Below are 20,886 nucleotides of genomic sequence, written 5' to 3' on the forward strand. Positions count from 1 at the left end.
GCTTATCACAGAGCAGGGCCTGGGCTGCAGTGCCCAGGAGGTGCTGCTGGAGCTGGATAATACTTCATTTTTAACAGTTCTTTCCCCACTGCTGCTGAAACCACCGTGCTGAGCAGCACAAACTCTGCAGACAAAAGATACCTTTGCCAGCTTATATTTATTTCTATTCACTGGAACAACTGATTTGAAGTGTGGGGTTGTTTCTCTTGGGTGTAGGCAAGGTTAGGCTTCCAAAATAATGAGAAATGCTCCCAAAAAAATGCATTTTCCAGGCACAGTTCATGCTAGTTTAGAAAATACAGAAATGAAACCAAAACAGAGGTACTTGATGCTGAAAAGGAAGCACCCAGTAATGACTGCTCTGCTGCAAGATTGTAGGCTTCCTTTGTTTAGCCCCAGCCTAACTTCTGGAATAAAAAGGGATGGAAAACTGTAAGGGAAATAAATGAACTGTATCCATGTAATCATATTTGTTCTGAGGAGAAAATGAGAATTACAGCTACTGTTTGCAAGCAATCTGCCCTTCACCCAGGGTTCATCCCTTGTGTTTGGAGATCTGAATCTGGATAATTCATAGCAGAGGCCCTGGCACGGGGCATTGCTCTGCTGGCAGTGGCAGCTGGGCTTTACTGAAAGCTCCTTCTCCACCTCTGGTGCCTCAGTCTAGGACATATCTGGGGTGCTCTGTTTGTTCTGCTTTGGTAAAAAATGTTCTGAAATCTGGAATTTCATGCTGCACCCTTCAAGGGACGCATTTCTGTAGGAAATTCCCTTGGTGAATCACACAATGCAAGGTGAGGGACTGGGTCCCAAAAGAATTATCAGGATTGAATCAAGTGATCCCTTAATGAGAATGGAGAAGTCTCAGTCTGGATTCTGCATAAAAGCAGCCAAACACCTCCCCAGTGCAGGAAGGAACAAAGGAGGAAGGAGAAAATCTCTTGTCCTCTCTGAGATGAAGAAGGAAAGATGTAAAAATCAGTGCTGTTTAAAATTTGGTAAATAGAATATAATCAGTCCTCAAAAAGCATCCTCTGTACTCATCTGTGCTTGCAGGCACAGAACAGACTTGGCAACTGTCTCCTGCATGAAATAGGAAAGGTTTAAATGCTTGTGTAAGCTCTTCAAGCAAAGCAGCTCTTTGCAGTTAGAACACTGTTCTCTAGGACATTGTATCTGGGAAATGTGGAACAGTTTCTCTGGGTGCTCACCATGGGTTCCCAGCCGTGTGTGAGGAGGGTTTGTAAATCTTTATCTCTGTGGTACAGGGAATTTTTTATCATTGCAAAGGGTTTTTTCTCTAGGGGATAAATTTAATATAAAAGTAATTCCTGATACTCTTGACATTTTCCCCTCAGAATCAAATCAAACTGGCTGGTGGATGCAGGCTTGCACCAGTGACAGAGCAGATGAATCCTCTCCTGCCTGCAGACTGGAGGCAGGAATAGTTCGTCACATCAGTAGTTACATTTTGACTTTAGTTTTGCTTTTTCTCCACCAATCTCGATTTGGTTTTAATTTCTGAAGTCACTCGGGGTGAGTCAGATGTGGTCAGGCCAGAGGAAGTTTCTGAATCATTCCCAAATGAGGGAAAACATGAGTCAGGTCTGAGGGTAAAGCAGGTTGGGATACAAAGCACCACAGATCTTTCCAGGTTCGGGGGAGAGAAGGAGCCAGGCTGGAGGTGTTGGATTGCAGGGCTCTGGTGGCTGCAGGACTGAGAGCTGGGGACGTGTTTTCCACAGGGAGGACACAATTCCTGGCATCATGAGCATTCCTGCTGCAGCTGGAGCAGCTGGGTGCACAGATTGCAACTAACGCCAGGGCAAATCTGTGCTCCTGGCAGGGCCCACGGGAGCAGTCACTGCTCAGCACCGAGGGAAAAGCTCTCCTGCAGGACTTCATCCAGCACAGTGACACAGCAGAAGTCCTGTTTTAATGGGCTTGGCTTTTGCATGGTGGTGCTTCCTGTCCACCGGCACAGGCAAAACACGGGACATTGCAGAGCCAAGAGGAGCTGCTGCAGCACAGAGCAGGCTCTGGGACTGGGGCTACAAAACCAGGTGAAAAATCCTCTTATAAAGGCAGGACCTCAGTGATAATTTTAATTTACAGCCAGGAATGTGCCAAGGCAAATCCCTTTCTTTGAGCTCCTTTCTCCTGATTCCTAGCCCATTGCTGCTGCCTCATTACCCCCCTGGCCTCTGGTGGGGCAGTAAATCTGGAGGCCTAATGGTGCACAGGGCCCTTGGAGGACAGCCCTGCCTTTTCAAATATTCATTTCTATGCGGATCAGGGATGTCCCAGTCTGGCTGTAATCAGGGGAAGAGGGAAAGAGACAAATAATCACTGCACATGACTGTTTGGGGAGCAATTCCTGTCAAAAAAAACAATCAGCAGCAGAGGTGGATGCGAGCTGGCCTTGCAGCCCCAAGCACAAGGAGTGATGGGGGCCTGTTTGATCCCCATAAACTCTGATTTGCTTTTTCCTTCATCCCCAGCCAGCTGCTTCCCTCGGCTGGGCTGCAATGCCAGGTGTTCTCTGGGAGCAGGGAAAGGTGCCAGGCTGGGGGAGCTGCCCTTCCTTGTGCAGAGCCTGCTGCAGGAGCATCAGCCCTGCCCTGCAGGGACAGGGCACCGAGCACAGTGCCCTGCAGGGCTCTTCTGCCCCAGGGATGTTCTTGTTCCTGCAGCTGGTGCCAGCTGGGGCAGGGATTGCAGCTGCTGCAGGGATTTCAGCAGCACAGCTCTCTCTAGCACAGCTCTCTCTCCTCCAGCTCAGAGCTTGGGTTACTCCAGGTGGAACAAGCCTTTGGGCTATGAAATCCGTTTGCAGCAAGTTTGCAGCCCCTGGGATTTGAGCTGATCCCAGACTGATCTCACCCAGCTAAACGAGCAGCCAGCAGCAGTCATGGTCCCACTAATCCTGATTTAAAGGTGAATTAGAGCAGGGCTTGGATTCCACATCTCCTCAGAAATTCCTTGTGCCATCCAGACCTCATCAAAGTGTCCTGGGGAAAATGATTTGAACGCAGCTGTTGTGCTGTGTGTTGGCACAGGAACCCGGGGCTCAGGGTGACTGAGGTGTCAGCTCCCAGAGCTGTGCCCTGGGCTCAGTCCTGGGCTTTATTCGGAGGCACAGCTCCAGGCTGGGTTTTTCTTTATATATCAAGATAACAGCACTAGCAAGGGTGTGTCCATCCCTTCGCCCTCAGTGGGTAACCTCTACATTTTTCCTTGAGGAGGGATATTTAGACATTCATATGATAATGAAGTAAAGAACACAACCATACGGAATTTATATAAACTCATATCTGGCCTTGTGTGAAAAAGTAATCCAGAGGCCACAGAACTGCAGGGCTGGCTCAGCCAGGCAGTGTCACAGAGAGCTCTTTCTCTTTAATTTTTTATTTGGATCTCTCTGTATGTAGGTCACAATGACTTTAAAGAGCAGGCACTGACCAGACAGAACCAAACCTCTCAGAACAAAGCCATTGTTGCAGGAGGAGGATTTTTTCCTCAAACAAGACCCTAACTCAGCACTGGAGGATTGCAAGTTGCCTGTGTCTGGTTCTGCTGGGATTGCCACTCCCGGGAAGGGCAGAGCTGCAGCCCCTGGCTGGGCTGGGCTGGCTCCTGCTGGGGAGGGCTCGGAGATGCTCCCTGGGCCTGTGTGCTGGGCTGACCCACGGATCCATCCTGGCTGGACCCCTGCCTCAGGAGCAGGGGGGTGAGGAGCCTCTCCTGCAGCTCCACCCCTGCCAGCACCACTCCATGGCCAGGGCCAATGCAGGGATTCATTCCCGGCTTCCCTGGGGGAATTCCTCCTTCGTGCAGGGACACACAGCCCAAACACCTTCCCTGAGCTGCCCTCCAGCTTTGGGGAGGGAGGGAAAACAGATCCTGGGTTTGGCCCTGGCTCAGCTTTGTCCAGCACAGAACAGCAGGGAGTACCAATAACCTGCAAGGGTTTATTTGGGAAGAGGAGGGGGAGGCAGCCAAAGGTTGGTGCTCAGGATGTTCAAATGCTCTGGCCAAAGAGTCTTAGTGAGCCCTGGCTTGCAAACAATGCTGGGTGGCAACAGTGCAGATAAAAATCCCAAAAAAACCCAGATATAAACAGACCCTGAGTACAAATCACAGGTAGAAAAGTTCTGTAGAAATGCAGATTAAAACCCAACAGATTCTCCTTCAGCTTCAAAATCTATATTGTGCCCCAAACTTTGCATCAGGGGGTTGGAAATGGAGGATCTTCAGGGTCCTTCCAACCCAAATCAGTCTGTGATCCTGTGATGCTGAGATCCTGAATTTTGTAAATGTGACAAAACCCCCAGTTGTGACACAGGGAGAGCTGAGGTATTTTGGTTTCTTTGCCTCTCCTGCCTTTCAGGACACGAGCTGCAGCTTTGGCCTGGAATTCCCAAGGCAGGGTTCAGCAGCTCGGAGCTGGCACTGGGTGGTGCTGTGGCCCAGCACAGGTGAGCTCACCTGGCTGCCAGACAAATCCTGCTGCTCCTGGAACCGCCGGGGGAGCCACAGTGACTGCCAGGATCCTGCATTACTCCTGGGTGCAAATTCTTGTCAGAAGCAGATTTTGCAAGTGCCTGAAGAAGCAGAATTTTGGGAAGTTGGCTCTCACCCAGTCACTGAGCTTTTAAGCACCCTCAGAGTGACCAGTCTGAGCCACTGGTAAAGGCAAGTTTAGGTTAAAAATCAAGTTTTAAAAAATAAACCAATTTCCAGATCACAGAATGTTGTGAGTTAGAAGGGACCCACAAGGATCATTTTTGATTATGACAAATCAAGGTTTTGTCACATTTAAAAATTCGGGAACTCAGCATCACAGGATCACAGACTGATTTGGGTTGGAAGGACCCTGAAGATCCTCCAAGTCCAACTCTTAAGCCCATACAGGGACTGAACGCACAAACCTGGTGTTCTCAGCACCCTGCTCTGATCAACTAAACCAATCTGGCACTTTTTAGGGGCTTTCTGGCCCCTGATGCTTTCCCATTGTTTAGGAGGGAAACAGCTGTTGTTTGGTACTCTGGACTAAAGCAACACTTAAGTAGAAGTTCAGATTTTGAAGTGTTTTCCAGATTTTTCTTCCAATTCTGGAAGGAATCTTTAAGAGAAATTTGGCTTATTCCAGGGTTTGAGAAAATCACAGCTGTTACCAGCCCGGTCTCATTTTCCCACTTTTCCATCAATGTTGTTTGATTAATAAGAGCCAGCTTAGTGCTGAGCAGCTCAGGAATCAATCAAACCGTAGAAGAGGGACACCAGATGTAATAAAAGCAGTTTCTGGAACAAGGAGAAGCAAAGATCTGCTTGGTGTGGAGGTGGGGATGGACTAGCACATACAATGTGTGTATTTTCTCTGCCACAGAAGTATATTTTCTTCTCCTGATAAATGTATCCAAGGCAATATAAACAATTTCAAAGAGCTGAAAGTATGCAGTGAGATGTTGCTGTGGATCACACACATCAAAGCAGAGCTGAGGCCCAGAAGAGGCTTTCTGTGCAAAGAAAACTGGCTTTTCTTGTATTTCAAGGAAAGAAATCCTTCTCTGCTTCTCAGAATCTGTCTGTCCCTGCACACTTGACTTGGATCAGCATTTTCAGTGAGGCACTTACTAAACTTACTAAACACTGCACCAGCACAAGGAAATTAACTCAAATATTGGTTTCTCCTGTGTACCTTTGAGATGATTTCAGATCTAATCCCTCTGTGGCTGGTTCCTGGGGTGGTTTCCCCCAGCTGCAGGCAGGTGCTGCTGCACCTGAGCCCTCTCCCAGGTGAGCTGCAGGGGAAGGGAGACCAGGAAAGGCTTCAGAGGGTGACACAGAGAAGAGGAGATTTGGGAATACCAAAAGGTCAACTGCAAACCAGATGTACCCTCAGAGGAAGAAAAGAGCAGTGTTTGAATTGAATGTTCCCTTTGACAGAGCTTAGGGAAGCAGAGCTGAGGGAATGCTCTGGAGCAGCAGGATTGCTCTGGGTGGGAACCACAGTGAGGAAATCCCAATTAGCTTCCTTGGAGGATAAGCTCCATTTGGAGCTGTGTTATCTGATGTGTCAGCAAGGATAAGCACTGATATTATCAGTAATAATATATTTACAACACAGCCCATGAACTGTACAGATAAAGGGGGTGCCTTTGGGGTTTACTCAGAAAAGTCCAGAAGAGTTGCAATGATTCCTGTCTTCGGGGCTATCAGTTATTCACTTTATGAAACTTTAGATATTTCTATATAAGAAATCCATAGAGATAGGAGCTTTAACTCTAATTTTTGACCAGAAGACTCTGCAGATAAAGCTGAATGATATCTTCCTTTTTAGCAACCTTTGAACTGTTGTCTATATTAGACTAAAACCATTGGAGTTCAAAATATTCCACAGTGGCTCTTAATCCAAGGATGATACTTCAAAGGAATCTGAGCAGTTCTGTGGGAGCCAAATTGAGAGCAGCCAAAATTAGTCTTCCTGTGCCTTTTCAGGATACACAAATCCAAACTGGCTTAACAAAATGCAAGTCTTATGTTGTACTTGTTAAAAATCAAGATCGCTTCCCATTTTTGTTTTCCATCCCCATCCCATTTAACTGGATACCAGTGGACTTAACCACTGATAACATTTACTACAGGATAATTCATTAAAGGGAAGAATCCCGGCGAAAGGAGGGAATTAAATTCCCAGGAAGTTGTGGTAGCAGATGCATTTTCCCCAGGTTTAGTTGTCTGTCTCTGTAATTCCCAGCCCACACCCCAGCAGTCCCCTGAGGCTCCACTGGGAGATCAGGAACACCAGTGGGATCCAAGCCCTTCCTACATAGGCTCTGCCAGCCTGTGCAGCCTGGATGAATCCTTTGGTTGTCTTGTTTTTCTGGAGATCCAGACACACTGAAGGTTCTCCTGATGGAGTGTTGTCACACAAAATAATTGAATTTTCTTCTAGGGAGTCTCCAAAAAGATGGGATTTTTGGGAGAGCCGTGCCTTCCTGCCCTGCAGGTGTTTCTGTCTCTGAATGTCTGTGAGCTCCTGCTTTTCCTGGTTTTGTTAGGCAGGTCCACGTCCCCTCTGGAGCAGGGACAGGCTCTGGGCTGTGTCACCTGTGGAGCTTGGCAGGTGCATTTCTGTGCAGTCTTTGAGCTCTGCCCACGCTGTGTAACATTTCAGCCCCCCTCTGGTTATGAATTCTCTGCTCTTTAGGGCTGGAGAGCGGCAACACCTCGGACCAGACAAAACGGGCTCTTAAGGAGGCCGAGTGTAACAGGGCCCCCTTGGAATTACCCAGCACATTAAGGCCAAATGAGCGCATCCTGAATTCATTAGCAATGATTACTCTGAGTGCCAGAGGAATTAATAATCATTAGCATTTCCTAAGCAGGGCTGCTGAGGAGCTGCCAGATGCTGAGGTTGGGGCTCCCCAGGCTTCCCCAGCCAGTTGCAGTCATTAACTGCAGCTCTGTGGGCACTGCAAAGCCCCACTGATATTTCCAGTCTGCACTCCCAGCTCAGTTGCAATCCAGCTCTAAAAGCACTTCAAAGCCCAGCACTGCCTGGCTCAGTCGCTGCTGGAATTACCTCCCTTATCCTCGTTTTGTCTCCGAGTGAATCTCCCTGGCTTTCTGCAACTCTTCTGCAAGGTTAATAAACCTGGGAGGCTGCTGGGAGCCACCCAAGGGCAAGGGGACTCCACAGACAAAAGGAATGCAAAAACGCTGTGTTATTATTTTGTGCAAGCACATTCTCAAAGTAAAGATATCCAAGGCTTTGATTTGGCTCCTTAAAGCTCCCTCTGTTCCCAGCAGCATTTGAAGACTCGGCTGCTTTGCATATCACAGGCAGCTGACTTGGAGGCACAGGGAATTCACTGCTCACTTTGGATGACCTTTTCCTTTGGGGATGAGCTTCCACAAGAGTTTTACTTCTCTCAACTTACTCCTGTTCACTGTCTCCAAATGCCGCACACTTGGAATTTACATCACCCTGGTACATTCAAATACAGCTGAGCTTTTCTGCATAGCTGCTCCTTGTAACCAGCAGAATCAAATAATGGGATTATGGACTCCCCTGTCCATGTCTATATGGAGTTGTCAGCATTTTAGTATCACATCATGGGACAGCTATCAATATAATTTGATCTTTATGGACAGGGAGTATAAAAGCTCAAGTACTGTTCATATAATCTGATTATGTCCTTCCTTTTACACAGGACTGGGCTGCTTTCCTTATCCAGTTTGATCTGTGTCCCAAGGTCCCTGTGGTGCTACTCTGCCAGTGGAATTGTCCCCTGCAAGTTTTATGTGAGCAGGAGAGTTTATGGCCTGAGTTCATGGCCCTCCTTCCCAAGGTTGTGCAGGTCCCTCTGGAGCAGAGCAGTGAGGACTGAGGCTTCCATGGCTGTGCCACCCCTGCCCTGCTCCCTGTGCCAATGCTGCTTTGCTCTTTGCAGCTGGGGCCTCAGCACTGGCGTCCAGCTGGGACAGGAAGTTTCCTTTTGTTGGGTTCAGTGATCTTGGGATTAAGCTGAAGGAGTGTTAATTAACAAACAAAGCATAAAATATGTTTTCAGGACATTATATCAAAAGTGCAAAGCAAACACAGGTGGTGATGCAAGTTTCCCCAGGTCTTTCTCTGCAGAGCTGAGAACTGATGCATGGTCCATTTTTATTTTATTCCATCCTGAATGCAAAACCAGTGAAATCTTAAAAGCAAAAATATATAATTTTGTTTAAATCTGCACTAAAGGAAAGCTGAGCCCTTGTCCTTGATTCCTGCTGATCTCCAGGTCATTGGCAAGGATGCACAATTTCCTGATAACCTTGACTGTCCCTCGGGTCGATGGCATCGCTGTGACTCAGGGCCATAAAGCTCCATTTCCACGTGGTGTGGGCCAGGTGGGCTGAGAGCTGGGGCTGGTCTATAAAGGCAGAGCTGAGCCCAGCTGATCCATTCTGCTCCTCCAGCTGCTGTTCTGCTTCCCAGGCTCATCCCAAGGGAGCAATGGCATTCTCAGGCAAATACGAGTTCGAGGGCGATGAGAACTACGATGCCTTTGTGCAGAAGATTGGTGAGTCTGGTTGGGGTCAGGCACGGGGCATGGATTGGATCAAACACTGGGGAAAGGCTGGGAGAGCTGAGATTGTCCAGCCTGGAGAGGAGAAACCTGGGGGTGACCCAGCTGTGGCCTCCCTGTGCCTGAAGGGGCTACAGGAAGGATGGAGAGAGACTTTACAAGGAATGGAGTGACAGGACAAGGGGGAATGGATTCAAACTTGCAGGGTGTAGGTTTAGATGGGATATTGGGAAGAAATTCCTCTCTGGGAGGGTGGGAGGCCCTGGCACAGGTGCCCAGAGCAGCTGTGGCTGCCCCTGGATCCCTGGCAATGCCCAAGGCCAGGCTGGACAGGGCTTGGAGCACCTGGGACAGTGGAAGGTGTCCCTGCCATGACAGAGGGTTGGATGGTCTTTAAGCTCCCTTCCAACCCAAATTGTCCAAACATCCCATGTGCATCTAATTAAAGAGCAAGAGCAAATATAAAAATAGGTATGTGCAGCTAAATAGCAAAGGCCCAAGGTCCCACAGATGAAACTCCAAGCATTGCATATGTAAGTTAAGGAGAAGGGAATATTTTATGTACTTTGTATATTTTTCCTGTGTATTGTTTCTTAAGGAAAAGAATGCAAGATTTGTTTTAGCAAATGTATTAATGTACCAATATCTTTCTTTACATTGGTAATTTCAACTAAGAGCTTTGATATTGTAAAAAAATTAAAAATAAGAAATGAACAACAAATCAGATGCTCTGAGAACAAACACCCCACTACCATTCTTCAGTTCAAATTCAACTTAGATTTGATAAACTCTGTGTTTTTATTGTTTAAGGCCTCCCCAGTGACAAGGTTGAAATGGGAAGGAACTGCAAGATTGTGACAGAGGTGGTGCAGAATGGGAATGACTTCACATGGACACAGCACTTCCCAGGAGGCCGCACCACCACCAACACCTTCACCGTGGGCAAGGAGGCAGACATGGAGACCATGGGAGGGAAGAAGTTCAAGGTAAATTCATGGAGCTCTTCAGCTCCCCAGCCTCAGGTGGATGTGGATTTAGGGTGAAAAGCAAACCTGTGTGAGGCCTAGTGAAGGTGTCCCTGTCCATGGCAGGGGGTGGAACATGAGGGGCTCTAAGGCCCTTTCCAGCCCAGACCATCCTGGGGATCCCTGAGTCCATCATCGCTGACTCCTGGGCTGCCTGCCAGGACTGTTTTCAGAGCTGTTAAAGAGTGATGTGCAGATCTGGAACCTGCAGGAGTTGGAAGATGAACAAGTGTCTATTTAACTTGAAAACATTCAAGAACTAAAGCCCTGTGCAACACACAATCTCTGTCTCATAAAATTCCAGCACCAGGCGTGCAGGTGTTCACAGAATCTGGCAACAAAAATTCCAGCAACCCCAGCAACATGAACCCTTTCTCTCTCACAGGCAACTGTCAAAATGGAAGATGGGAAACTTGTAGCTGATTTCCCCAACTACCGCCACACTGCAGAGATCTGTGGGGGGAAGCTGGTAGAGGTGAGTGCTCAAAGATCCAAAAAACAAAGAAAATCCTCACCATTTGAAGTTTAGAAAAAAATCTTAAGCAAAGGACAGACCCTGAGCCATCCCCAGGGCTGTTCCCCTGGGACTTTGGAGCTCTGATTACACCGTCCAACCAAAGTTTTGGGTTGTTCTTTGTTCCAGATTTCTACGTCTTCTGGTGTAGTCTACAAGAGGACCAGCAAAAAGATTGCCTAAGGCAGCAAGGCCAGTCTCTTCCAGTGCACTGAAAGCCAACAATAAAATTAAAAAAATAAAGTTCTGTCTTCGTCTCTTTCTTGGTTTTACAATCATGATGTTAATGCTGACCTCATTCCTAAATATCTGACGGGGTAGAACCAGATGAGATTTAAGGTCCCTCCCAATCCAAACCCTTCTGTGACTGTGATTCTCTGCTCTGAGGGACACCAGTAGTGCTCAGAGCACCACTTTGTGCCCTGAGAGGAGCCCTGAACCTTAAAAACATGACCTTTTAATAATTTCCTGTGCAGACCAGATGCCTTTGCTGTTAGAGCTGCCTTTATGGGACTGAGAGGGACATTTACAACTCCAGCTGACCAAATTCCTGACTCTGAACTGGCTGGCAAAGCCCAATTCCATTAGCAAGGACTGTGCTGGGGTGTGGGGGAGGAGGCCCAGTGACACAATCTCCAGCATCAGTGGCACTTCCCAGCTCAGATTTAGGAAATGACTGTTGGTTTCCATGCTTTATTATAACAATGCAATAACCAAAGCATTCTGCACCAGTATTTGAGTTACATGTCCATGGCATGTTGGAATAATCATGGAATACATAATGTGTGGCTTGGGATGGAGACATTCATGAGGCTGCTGAAAGCCTGGTACCCTGTGGAAAAGTCTAAATAGCCTATACAGGGTGCAATCAGCTGATAATTCCATAGGCAAATGTGGAAATATCTGATAATCCCAGACACGTCCCACGTAAGGCTTCAGTTTGTTGGATTCAGGCCCATTTCCTATTTTTTTCCATAGTTTCTCCTCCTACACTTAATTGAGATAATCTTGGTCAGGATAAATCAAGAATCCAGTAAATAAGCTGTCTGTCCAGTAGGGATCATAAAAGAGCCCATTTTGCTCTGAGTAAAAGATTTGCAGCCACACCTCATCCTCCTGCTTCAGCGCCAGGATGGTCGATCCAGAGGCCACATCGTGGTTCCCGGTGTTGGCATCAAAAGTCTTGATCCGGTACTGGCCGTTGTGGACCAGGCCAATGGCCAGGTGCTTGTTGGCCAGAGTGATGTCGTAGGTGAAGTAGTAAATCCCTGGGATGCTGCAGATGAACTTCCCACTGGAAGCGTTGTAATGCCCTCCCTCGTTCATCAGGATCCTGTCGAACTTGATGGGCAGCCTCTCCCTGGGGTAGCTGGTGGACACGGCCACCGAGAAGGCCGACCTGGCCTTGCTGGCCCCGCAGCTGCAGGGTCCCGGCAGCCCGGGCTCACCCTTGCCCCCTTTGGGCCCTTTCTTCCCTGGAGCCCCGTTTTTCCCGGGATTGCCCTTCAAACCCTTGGGCCCCCGGGGCCCTGCCTTGCCAATGGCCCCTGCTTTCCCCTTCGGACCCGGCTTGCCAGGGTTTCCTGTTCTGCCCTGGGGACCTGGAAGACAAATGATCTTATCAGTTTTTCCTATCACTCTTGAGGGAATGATGTGACAGAGCGGGTGGAAGGAGGTTAGAGCACTGCAGCAGGGATTTAATTTAGGAGGAAGCCATTGCTGGTGTGAGAATCCCACTGAAATCCCACCGGGGTCTGGACATCTGTCCGGACTGAGCAGCCAGGGTAGGCAGGGAGCTGGTGTGGTAACAGTGGAGCTCTGTCCTTTTTAAGGACCAAAAGGCTGATTCCATTATCTGGCTCACTTGAGAAAAAGGAGGGATTACAGAACAAGCTTTAAATGTATGGGTTTTACACAGTGGGGCAGGTTTGTGAAGCTTTCAGAGCCTCACATTGAGCAGGTGAGTACTTTTGATCTCATGTCTCTCTTTTTTCTTTGCCTTTTTTTTAAACATTTAGCATGAGACTGTAAAAAACAAGATAAAAGTAAATCTAGATGTGATTAAAAGCCCAGCCCAGCCCAGCCCAGCTGGGGGATGAACCAGCAAACACTGGGGCCAGGGGCTGCCTAGGGATGGGAACGGAGTTGGGCTGGCAGTGATTCGGGCTCGGTGGTATCTGATATGAACAAAACCGTGAGGATTTATGCAGTGTCTCTTGACCTGCTGTTAGCAAGAGCAGATCGAAACGCAGCTGTGGCTGGAAATCTGCTCTCCAGACTCCGGTTTGGGGAGGGAGGAGGGAGGCAGGCCAGGCTGGGCTCGCTGGCGTTGCTGAGGCAGGAGTGCTCTCTAGCGTGGCAGAGGGAAATCTCTGCTGTGCACAGCGCTGCTCCTGCTGCCTCTGACCCCGGCAGAAGCAGAGCACAACCCCGCCACAGCTCTGCGTGCTCTGCACTGGGTCCGGCATGGCCAGCGCCTGTCCCGTTAGAGGGCTGCCTTTTCTCACGGGGCTCTGGTGTTCCTGGGAGCAGCTCCTTGCCTTCATTGCTCCTCGCTTTCATTGCTCCTTGCCTGCCCTAGAGAGCCCTGAGCAGCGCAGGGCAAACCTCGCTGCGTGCCAGAATGAAGCCAGCAGAACCTGCAGCTGCCAGGACAGGGTGTGAGTCCGGAGCCCCTCGGACCAGCGGGATCACTCGGAGGAGTTTCCCACGAGTGGAGCTGTGAAGGGGCTGTTCCCCACAGCTTCCACCTTCCCACGGTCACGCCGAGCGCCTCTCTCTTACCTTCATCGCCGTGCTCGCCTTTGTCGCCGTCCTGGCCGTCCTTGCCGTCCTTGCCGGGGAAGCCCATCCTGCCCACGGTGCCGGGGGTGCCGGGCACGCCGGGCGGCCCGGGGGGCCCGGGGGGCCCTGGCAGGCTGCAGGCCAGCTGGGCACCCTCCTGCAGCTCCCGCTTGGCAAAGCCCCCCAGGATGTGGTTTGCCACGCAGGGCACAGTCCAGAGGAGCAGCACAGCAGAGATCATGGCACAGCCTGTGGGGAGCAGACGGGACAAGGGAGCAGCCTGTGGGCACCGCTGGCATGGGCTGTGTAGGAACTTGCATGAAAATGAGAGATTATTTGGCTTGTCCTGGCAGAGTGGGGAAGATCTTTGGTGTGATGCAATTCCAAGGACTTGGTTCACGCAGTTTTCTAGGTCAGACCAATATTTTTATCAAACTTACTCTTCTCCAAGTCTGTATCTGTGGCCATCCCTCATTTTGTTTTGCTCCCTGAGCCTCTTTTCCTCCCAAACACCAGGAGCAATGGCAGAAGGGTGCAGAAAGCACCTGCTTGGGAGCAGGGGAGTGGAAGAAGGACAAGGGGCTTGGTGTGAAAATCCCCAGCCCATGGTTGGGTCACTGGGTTTCTCCAAAGCACAAAGCCCATCGTGTGATGCAGGGCAGGACTCAGAAGAGAGGCTGGGCAGGCTTTGGGCCAGGCCTTAGTGCCTTTTGCCTGTCAGATGAGCTGAGCCTCATCCCCTTCCCCACTGCAGCTCAGCGTTTGCAGCTCCCCAGTACTGTTCTATGCAACTCCTGCACTGCAAATAAGATGCTCAAAGCACTGGCTAAATTCCATGTTGAGCTTAGCTCTCATCCTGCTCTTAGCTCCTGAGGGGTGGAAATGCATATTTAGATGCTCCAAATCCAGCCAGCTGATCCTACATATTTATGCTCAGTGGGAGCCCCCAGTTCTGTGATATTATAATTAAGAACATGCAGAGGAGAAGGAAATGCAAACCAGATCCAGGGCTGGATTTGGCTGCTTAAGCCCTTTGGTTCTGCAGCTCTGATTTGCTGCTGCTGAAAGGCATTGGTTTAATGGAGTTGTGAGATGGAAAACACCACCCAGTGTTCATGTGGAAAGTTGAATGAAGGCTTCTGAGTTCATGAGAAGGGAAACAAAATGCCTGTGGAGTGGGAGATCACGAGGCAAGCTGCATCCCTGCTTCCCAGGAACCCCTCCAGCGGGGCAGAGAAGTGAGAGGTGTCTGGAGGTAGATGTGACTCACAACTGTGGCAGGGAAAAATGTCATTGTGGAGCATAACCTGGAGAAAAGCTGGGAATGCCTCATGTGGAGAAGAAAGGTGTGAGAAGGAGCAGAGAATGGAAGGGCAGCTCCTCCTGTGCCAGTTTCTTACCATAATCACTTCTGATACCTTGAGACAACCCAGCTCATTGACCTGATGGGATAAAAAGTGGCAAACAAAATCCCCCAAGGTTGGGGGGTCTGTGGGACCAGATAAGTGGGGAGTATCCAAGTAGCTGGGGCTGTGCTCTGGCACGGCTCCAGAGCTGATGCTAATTAATGGCTCCACAAGAACACTTCATCCCATATCCCAGCAATGTGCGTGGGATGCAAAGCACCACCACATCCACAAGAGCATCTATAAATAACCTCTTCAAGAAATCTTTTTGAAAGAGAACAAACCTCATGCTGTTCCACCTTAACAGGAAAATTGTTCCTCGATGTAGAAGGTTCGATGAGCTCCAAAAAGGAAATTGGAAGCAGATTGGCATCTCCCCTCTCCTTGGTGTGGGCAGCCAGCCCAGCACAGGAGGCTGTGCAGCAGCAGGGCTGATTTTCCAATGACATTTTAACTAATGGCTTTGTCACCAGGGTTAGAGACCTTTGGGCCATGACCAATGCCTGTTGTGCATTAAAGAAGTGATTCTGTAAGAAAAGATCCTGCCTGTAAGAGTCAGGGTCAGCTGTACTTTCTGCTGCTTCCAGGGCAGCTGGGCTGAGATCCCAGGGGAAAATCCCTGAGGGTTGCCAGATGCAGGGTTTGGTGGCACGTGCAGTGGTTGGATGGTAATTTTTTGGCCATTGAAGCCACCCTGTGCAACGTGGTGGTGGGAATAGGAAACTGAGGGAATTGCTGCTTGGAGGGAGGCAGGAGCAGGATCAGGACCCAGCAGTGAGCAATCACCGTGATTTTCTTCTCTATTTCCTTCCAGTATTTGAGGCTTTCTCAAATAAAACATCCATCTTTCTCAAATAAAACATGCCTCACAATTTCCTAGGGTACATCACTGTGTCTTAATTAATCTTCAAGATAATCATTATCCCCACGAGCCTAATTCTCAGCTCTGGATGTTGCCCTGCAGCATTCCCGGGGTGGAAGAAAAAGGAGCCCTTGGGTGCGAGGCTGATTTCGGTGAAATCAGATGTGACAGCAGTGGCAGAACACCGGAAAGATTTACCTGATAGAGGCCAGGGAAGCACACCAACCAGGGTTTGATGTGTTCCCTGCTGCTGCACAAAGCAACGGCAAAGGAGGCAAAGCAGAGGATGCACCTTCTGTCCTGAACCTGCAGCGCTCTCCTGGCTTCAGGCACCGGGAATTCCTGTGCCAAACGTCCCCTAGTGTGGAGCAGAAACACCAAGAATTCCTGTGCCAAACCCTTCCTAACCCCGAGCTCAAGCCCGTCTCGGCAGCTGCCCAGTGCAGGGACGGGCTGAAGGAGGTGGGAGCTCCCAGCAAAGGCTGAGGAATGTTTCCTTCATGGTGTCATTTCTTTAACTGGCAACTGTTGCCTTTATGGATTCCTCTGCAGGCGTTGGAAACCTGAGTGCTCAGTGACTTAGACCTTATTTGGGAAGTTTTCAAAGTGAACCTTAAAACGAGGGAGAGGCAGAGAAAGGAAAAGTGGATCTACTCACCAGCCTGATCTCCTCAGTGAGAGCCTGACAGGCGCTGGCAGCCCCCAGGGCTTCAGGCAGATGTTCTGCTGCAGATCCCAGCCCCGTCCTGCCACAGCAGGTCCTGGGAGGGCTGTGCAGGATTGACTTTGGTCCTTTTTATTCCTGTTTTACTCCTTCTCGTGCGTAGTTTGAGCTCCCTGCAGCAGCTCCACTTTGGATCCACGTTGCCAAAGGCATATTTTTATTATTGTGTAATGGATCTGTGCCTCTTCCTCAGTCACGTGGCACGGGAAAAGAGTTTTACACACATGTGGCCGGAAAGCTCTTGATGCTTGGGGAGCTTTTCCCTTTCTCCTTCTCCCTCACAATCCTGGAGGAAAGGCTCAGGGGCTGCCTGGATCATTTCTGATTGATGCTGCCCCTCTGCTGCCCACACAAGCAGGGAATGGGTAACACTGATCCAACTGGGGAACAATTTTGACACTTTATCCTGGAGCATTAAAGGGAAGAATACTTTGTCCTACGGGTGGAAAGTCACTTGAATCACTCCTGGCTTGAATTTAAGGACCAAGTCACGCAGCAGCTCTGCAAATGCAAATTTGTACCTCGGCCCTTCTTCAGGCTGATGTGCACTACAAAATACAACTTTGTCTTCAGGGTGGCAGGGCAGGAATGCTTCTGTCTTGGGAAAGGATTGGGATTTTGTTTTAAGCATGGAAAGTAATTACAACCCCCAAAAATTACTTCAGGTAAGGCAGGAACAGCAGGAGTAGCAGCTGAGGCTGGAGCAGGATGCTCTGGGATGCTGCCAGGGCTGGTATTGATCAGATTCATCTTTGGTAGTGGATTTCTGCTCTGGCCCCCCCAGGATCCCACACAGGCGTGGGACGGGCATGTGCCTGGTGGCAGGGCTCCAAACCCGCCCTGCAGCCAGTAAATCCTTTCTGCTCGGTGCAGAACATCAGCTGATCGGGAGAGCACTGGAATTGTCATTCCTTGATCTGCCCAAGATCATCCTTCTCAGAGCTGTTGTGGTTTATTTTTAAGCTTTCGCCCATGCTTGCTTTTGGCACTTGGTGGGAACGGATCTAACATAAAAATGAAGTCTGTACAGAGTTGGCTTTGTGAGCTGGGGCCAGCTTAGATGCCCCTGGGAGGACTGGAAACATTTGGCTGAGGAAGCACAGGGCTGTTTTCGTGCTGTGCTGACAGTCCCACAGAGCTCCTGCAGAGCCAGCACCCCAGCCCCAGCTTCCTGACACTGAACAACCTCCAGGGGAACAGCCCCCCTTCCCAAACCCGTGCAATCATCAGCTTTGCATTTCCCTGGGAAAAGGGCTGTTCTAGAAAAGCTGGCTCACCTCTGGCACTGGGGTAAGCACAGCTGGGACAGACCCAGACACTGCTGCGAGAGCAGCTCTGGATATTGGTCAGATAGAAATTCTCACTTTTTGTCTGTTTCTATGAAGTTTGTAGGAACCCAGATCTCCTGCTGGGCCCCTCTGCCTGGGTGTAGGCCAAAAGGCTCAAAGCATTTCGTGAGAAATAGGAAACCAGGTGAAAGCTTCCCTGGGCTTTGCTGCCATGCCAGTGGGATGGGCCTGGGAAGCCAGAGTGGTTTCCTCAGATGGTGTGGAAAAGAAACAGCTCCTCTGCTGATCCTGCTCCTACCCCGTGGCACCTGTGCTTTGGGATGGGTGTGACACGGGCCAGGGACGAGAGGATGCTTGGACACACAGCAATCCTGGCAGGCAGCTCCAGGCAGGAGCAGGGAATTCCCAGTTCAGGGTGGTTTTGTGCCCAGGTCTGCAGCATGGGGAAGGCAGAGACAGCCTGACCTCGTTCAGCAGCGTGGGGAGAATCTGCTGGGAAGCTCCTGCAGATGGAAAATCTGTCTGTGCTGCACAGCCAGGCCAGGCTCCACCAGGGTCCCAGACAGCTCTGCTGAGAACACTTGGCAGCACAATTTGTTAAATAAACAGACTGCACAGAGAATCAGAGCAGCCTGAGACTCGTGCTCAGTGCTTTTTGTGTCACTGAGACACTGCAGGGGACATTCAGCAGCTCTTGTCCCCTCTGTGCTGCCTTTTAGCAGAAGCCTCCCTGCTGTGACTCCCGTGGTGTCCCCAGGGAAGGGGCTGGCTCAGGGACAGGTGTGGGCTGGGGGTGCAGTCCCTGCTCAGGATGCTCTGCCTGGAGCGAGGGGGAACAACTCAAACAATTCCCTGCTTGAAAAGCTGCCAGTGAGTGGAGAAGGGGTTCACGCTGCTTTTGGGGTGAATAATGTTAAAACCAGCCTGACCCATGGGTCCCAAAGTTAAACATCTGAGAGCAATGTGAAAATGTGGTAGATGATAAAGTGCCCGATAAAGGAACAAACAAGTGATGCTACCGACACCTCATCCAAAACTGCTGAGCTGGCACGGCTGGCCCAGACACATCTGCCTGACAGCCCAGGCCCACTGTTTAACAGAGGGTTTTCAACACACCCCTCTTGGAGAATGTGTGGAGATTCCTCCTGGAGTGGAGACACCCCTCAAGCTACTCCTCAGGGCTGAGCCAAAGAGATTTGCCCACAGTCATTGGTCTGGATGAGTAACACCATTCTCTAACTAATACTTTTTCTTATCTTTAGTATAATTGCCCCAATAGAACTACTTTAATATAAATGCTTCAATTTTGCTTCAAAAATAACACACTGTACTATACTAGTAGTTCTGGCTACCCATACTAGGTAGCAAATAATTCTGTTTAAGGCATTTTTAGTCTTATCACTAGCATGATCAATAGTTGATTTCTATATAAATATATCTGGTTTGCCATCCTTAATCCTACAGGACAAAGGACACCTAAAGGTTCATTCACCTTTGCTGTTGCTGTGCACGTGCTGTGGGGGAGAAGTGGGAGTGCCTAAAAGTGGGTAACCATCAGTTCCCAGCCCAGCACAGGGCTGTGTCCCAGCCTGGTAGGATTTCCCCTTGTTTACCTTCTGAGCACTCACTGCTTTCATTGTTAGGCGCTGACCTTGCAGCCACGACTTTGTAACCAAATAAAATGATTCAGCAAATGCCAGAAGAGCTGAAATTCACACCAAGGCTGGAGGCAGCTTAAAACCCAGCAGTAACAATGGGAGTGTGCCTCACCAAAGATGAGTGTCAGTGCTTTGGGGTTTTGGAGAGATACTAATGGGAAGGAATAAGCATTTTTCCACCCAACAGGCCTCCAGTCTTACTGTGGGATGGTGAATTGAGTAATTTTTATTGCCCTGCATAAAAGCACTCTGAAAGCCTGTAAGCAGCCTACAGAGAGTGATTGTCCCTCTCCAAAAGCCCCCATAAAAATGAGTCAAAACCCTGTTTAAACTTAAAGGATGCCCTTGAGACCATTCGCTCTGCTTAGGAGCTGCAGCCCTGACCCATTAAGATAAAAATAAATAGAGCTTATTTTGGGAAGACGGAAGTGGGAACCAGCCCAATCACCAGTGGGCCACTGCCAGCACTGAGCAGATGCTGTGTAAAGCTTGGGGTTATTGCTTTTTGTTCCATATACCTTCTATTAATAATTCAAAGTAAATTCAGTAAATTCTGTAATTCAAAGTAAATTCAGCAACCTTTCTGACTCACCACAATTGGCCCCTGCCTTGATACCAAGTAACATAGACAAGAAGGGATTTCTCAAAATACCTTGTATTTCTCAACTACAAAAAACCTCCAGCCCCTTGCTCTGGAGTCTGCAGCACCAGACTTGCACTTTAACCATATCCAGTAATAATGTAAAATAAACAAGACACAAACAAAACGAGAAATAATTTCCCTACTCCTACCTTAAAGCCACAACTGAACTCCATGGCAGAGATCCTATAAGAAGGACCAGAACTGTCATTTGATTTAGGAGCAATAAAAAACTCTGGAAATATAACTCACAGTTGGTGTACAGCAGGTAACCTCAAACCTCACCTCAGGCAGCAAACGGGGCAGGTAACACCAGCAGACTCCATTTTTCACAATTTTTGATTTTTCAGGGCTTTCTTTGCTCTCCAGCTTGTAAACAAGAGCTTCTCAGGCAGGAAAATACACCAGGGAAGCTGAAAGAGATAGTAACAAGCTTGGCAAACTCAGCTTTCCACTGCAACACACCAAGGCAAGAGGGAGAACATCTGATATAACCCCTAAATTAAGCTACTTGTAAGATGCTCTCTAAGCAGCCTCAAACCTGCTTCCTTAACAAAACTCACAACTTTATGCCCAGTGAGCAGCTGAGGGCTGGGTTGTTCAGCTCAGAGCTGGTGAAACTACTTCACCAGCACATGGAGAGAGGCCAAAGGCTAAGAGCAGTAATATTTAGCTTCATATATTCCTGCAAATAAACCAAGATTAATTAGACCAGGCAACACTAACACCTCCCCAGCTCCCTCTGTGGGCTGGCACTCACTCCCAGCCTGTAATTTCCCACGTGAAAAAGGTTAATTCAGAATTACTATCTCTTTATAATAAGCTCCCAGGGCCAAGACTTAGCCCAACTGCACTGAACCTGTGGCTTCAGGGGCCAGCTGCAGATATTTCTCTTTGCTTC

At 49.1% G+C, this 20,886-nt stretch overlaps 2 protein-coding genes across 2 annotated transcripts; one reads left to right on the forward strand and one right to left on the reverse strand.

Moving 5' to 3' along the window:
- Positions 1 to 8,854: 8,854 nt before the first annotated feature.
- On the forward strand, positions 8,855 to 10,865 carry FABP6 (fatty acid binding protein 6). Its single transcript, XM_002194009.5, has 4 exons — positions 8,855 to 9,077; positions 9,894 to 10,069; positions 10,494 to 10,583; positions 10,752 to 10,865. The coding sequence occupies exons 1-4, from the start codon at positions 9,011 to 9,013 to the stop codon at positions 10,803 to 10,805; spliced, it is 387 nt and encodes a 128-aa protein (XP_002194045.1). The 5' UTR covers positions 8,855 to 9,010; the 3' UTR covers positions 10,806 to 10,865.
- A 434-nt stretch (positions 10,866 to 11,299) lies between these two features.
- Positions 11,300 to 20,221, reverse strand: C1QTNF2 (C1q and TNF related 2). Its single transcript, XM_041718887.2, has 3 exons — positions 16,333 to 20,221; positions 13,407 to 13,655; positions 11,300 to 12,223 (listed from the first exon to the last, which is right to left on the reverse strand). The coding sequence occupies exons 2-3, from the start codon at positions 13,645 to 13,647 to the stop codon at positions 11,616 to 11,618; spliced, it is 849 nt and encodes a 282-aa protein (XP_041574821.2). The 5' UTR covers positions 13,648 to 13,655; positions 16,333 to 20,221; the 3' UTR covers positions 11,300 to 11,615.
- Between the last annotated feature and the right edge of the window lie 665 nt (positions 20,222 to 20,886).

Source organism: Taeniopygia guttata, chromosome 13, assembly GCF_048771995.1.
Source record: "Taeniopygia guttata chromosome 13, bTaeGut7.mat, whole genome shotgun sequence".
In the NCBI taxonomy this organism is placed as follows: domain Eukaryota; kingdom Metazoa; phylum Chordata; class Aves; order Passeriformes; family Estrildidae; genus Taeniopygia; species Taeniopygia guttata.

Coding starts and splice junctions, on each gene's coding strand:
- C1QTNF2 (XM_041718887.2), bottom strand. CDS start 13,647: ATGATCTCTGCTGTGCTGCTCCTCTGGACTGTGCCCTGCGTGGCAAAC. Junction 12,224..13,406: donor AGGCGAGCACGGCGATGAAG/GTAAGAGAGAGG, acceptor TTTGTCTTCCAG/GTCCCCAGGGCAGAACAGGA.
- FABP6 (XM_002194009.5), top strand. CDS start 9,011: ATGGCATTCTCAGGCAAATACGAGTTCGAGGGCGATGAGAACTACGAT. Junction 9,078..9,893: donor TGCCTTTGTGCAGAAGATTG/GTGAGTCTGGTT, acceptor TTATTGTTTAAG/GCCTCCCCAGTGACAAGGTT. Junction 10,070..10,493: donor TGGGAGGGAAGAAGTTCAAG/GTAAATTCATGG, acceptor TCTCTCTCACAG/GCAACTGTCAAAATGGAAGA.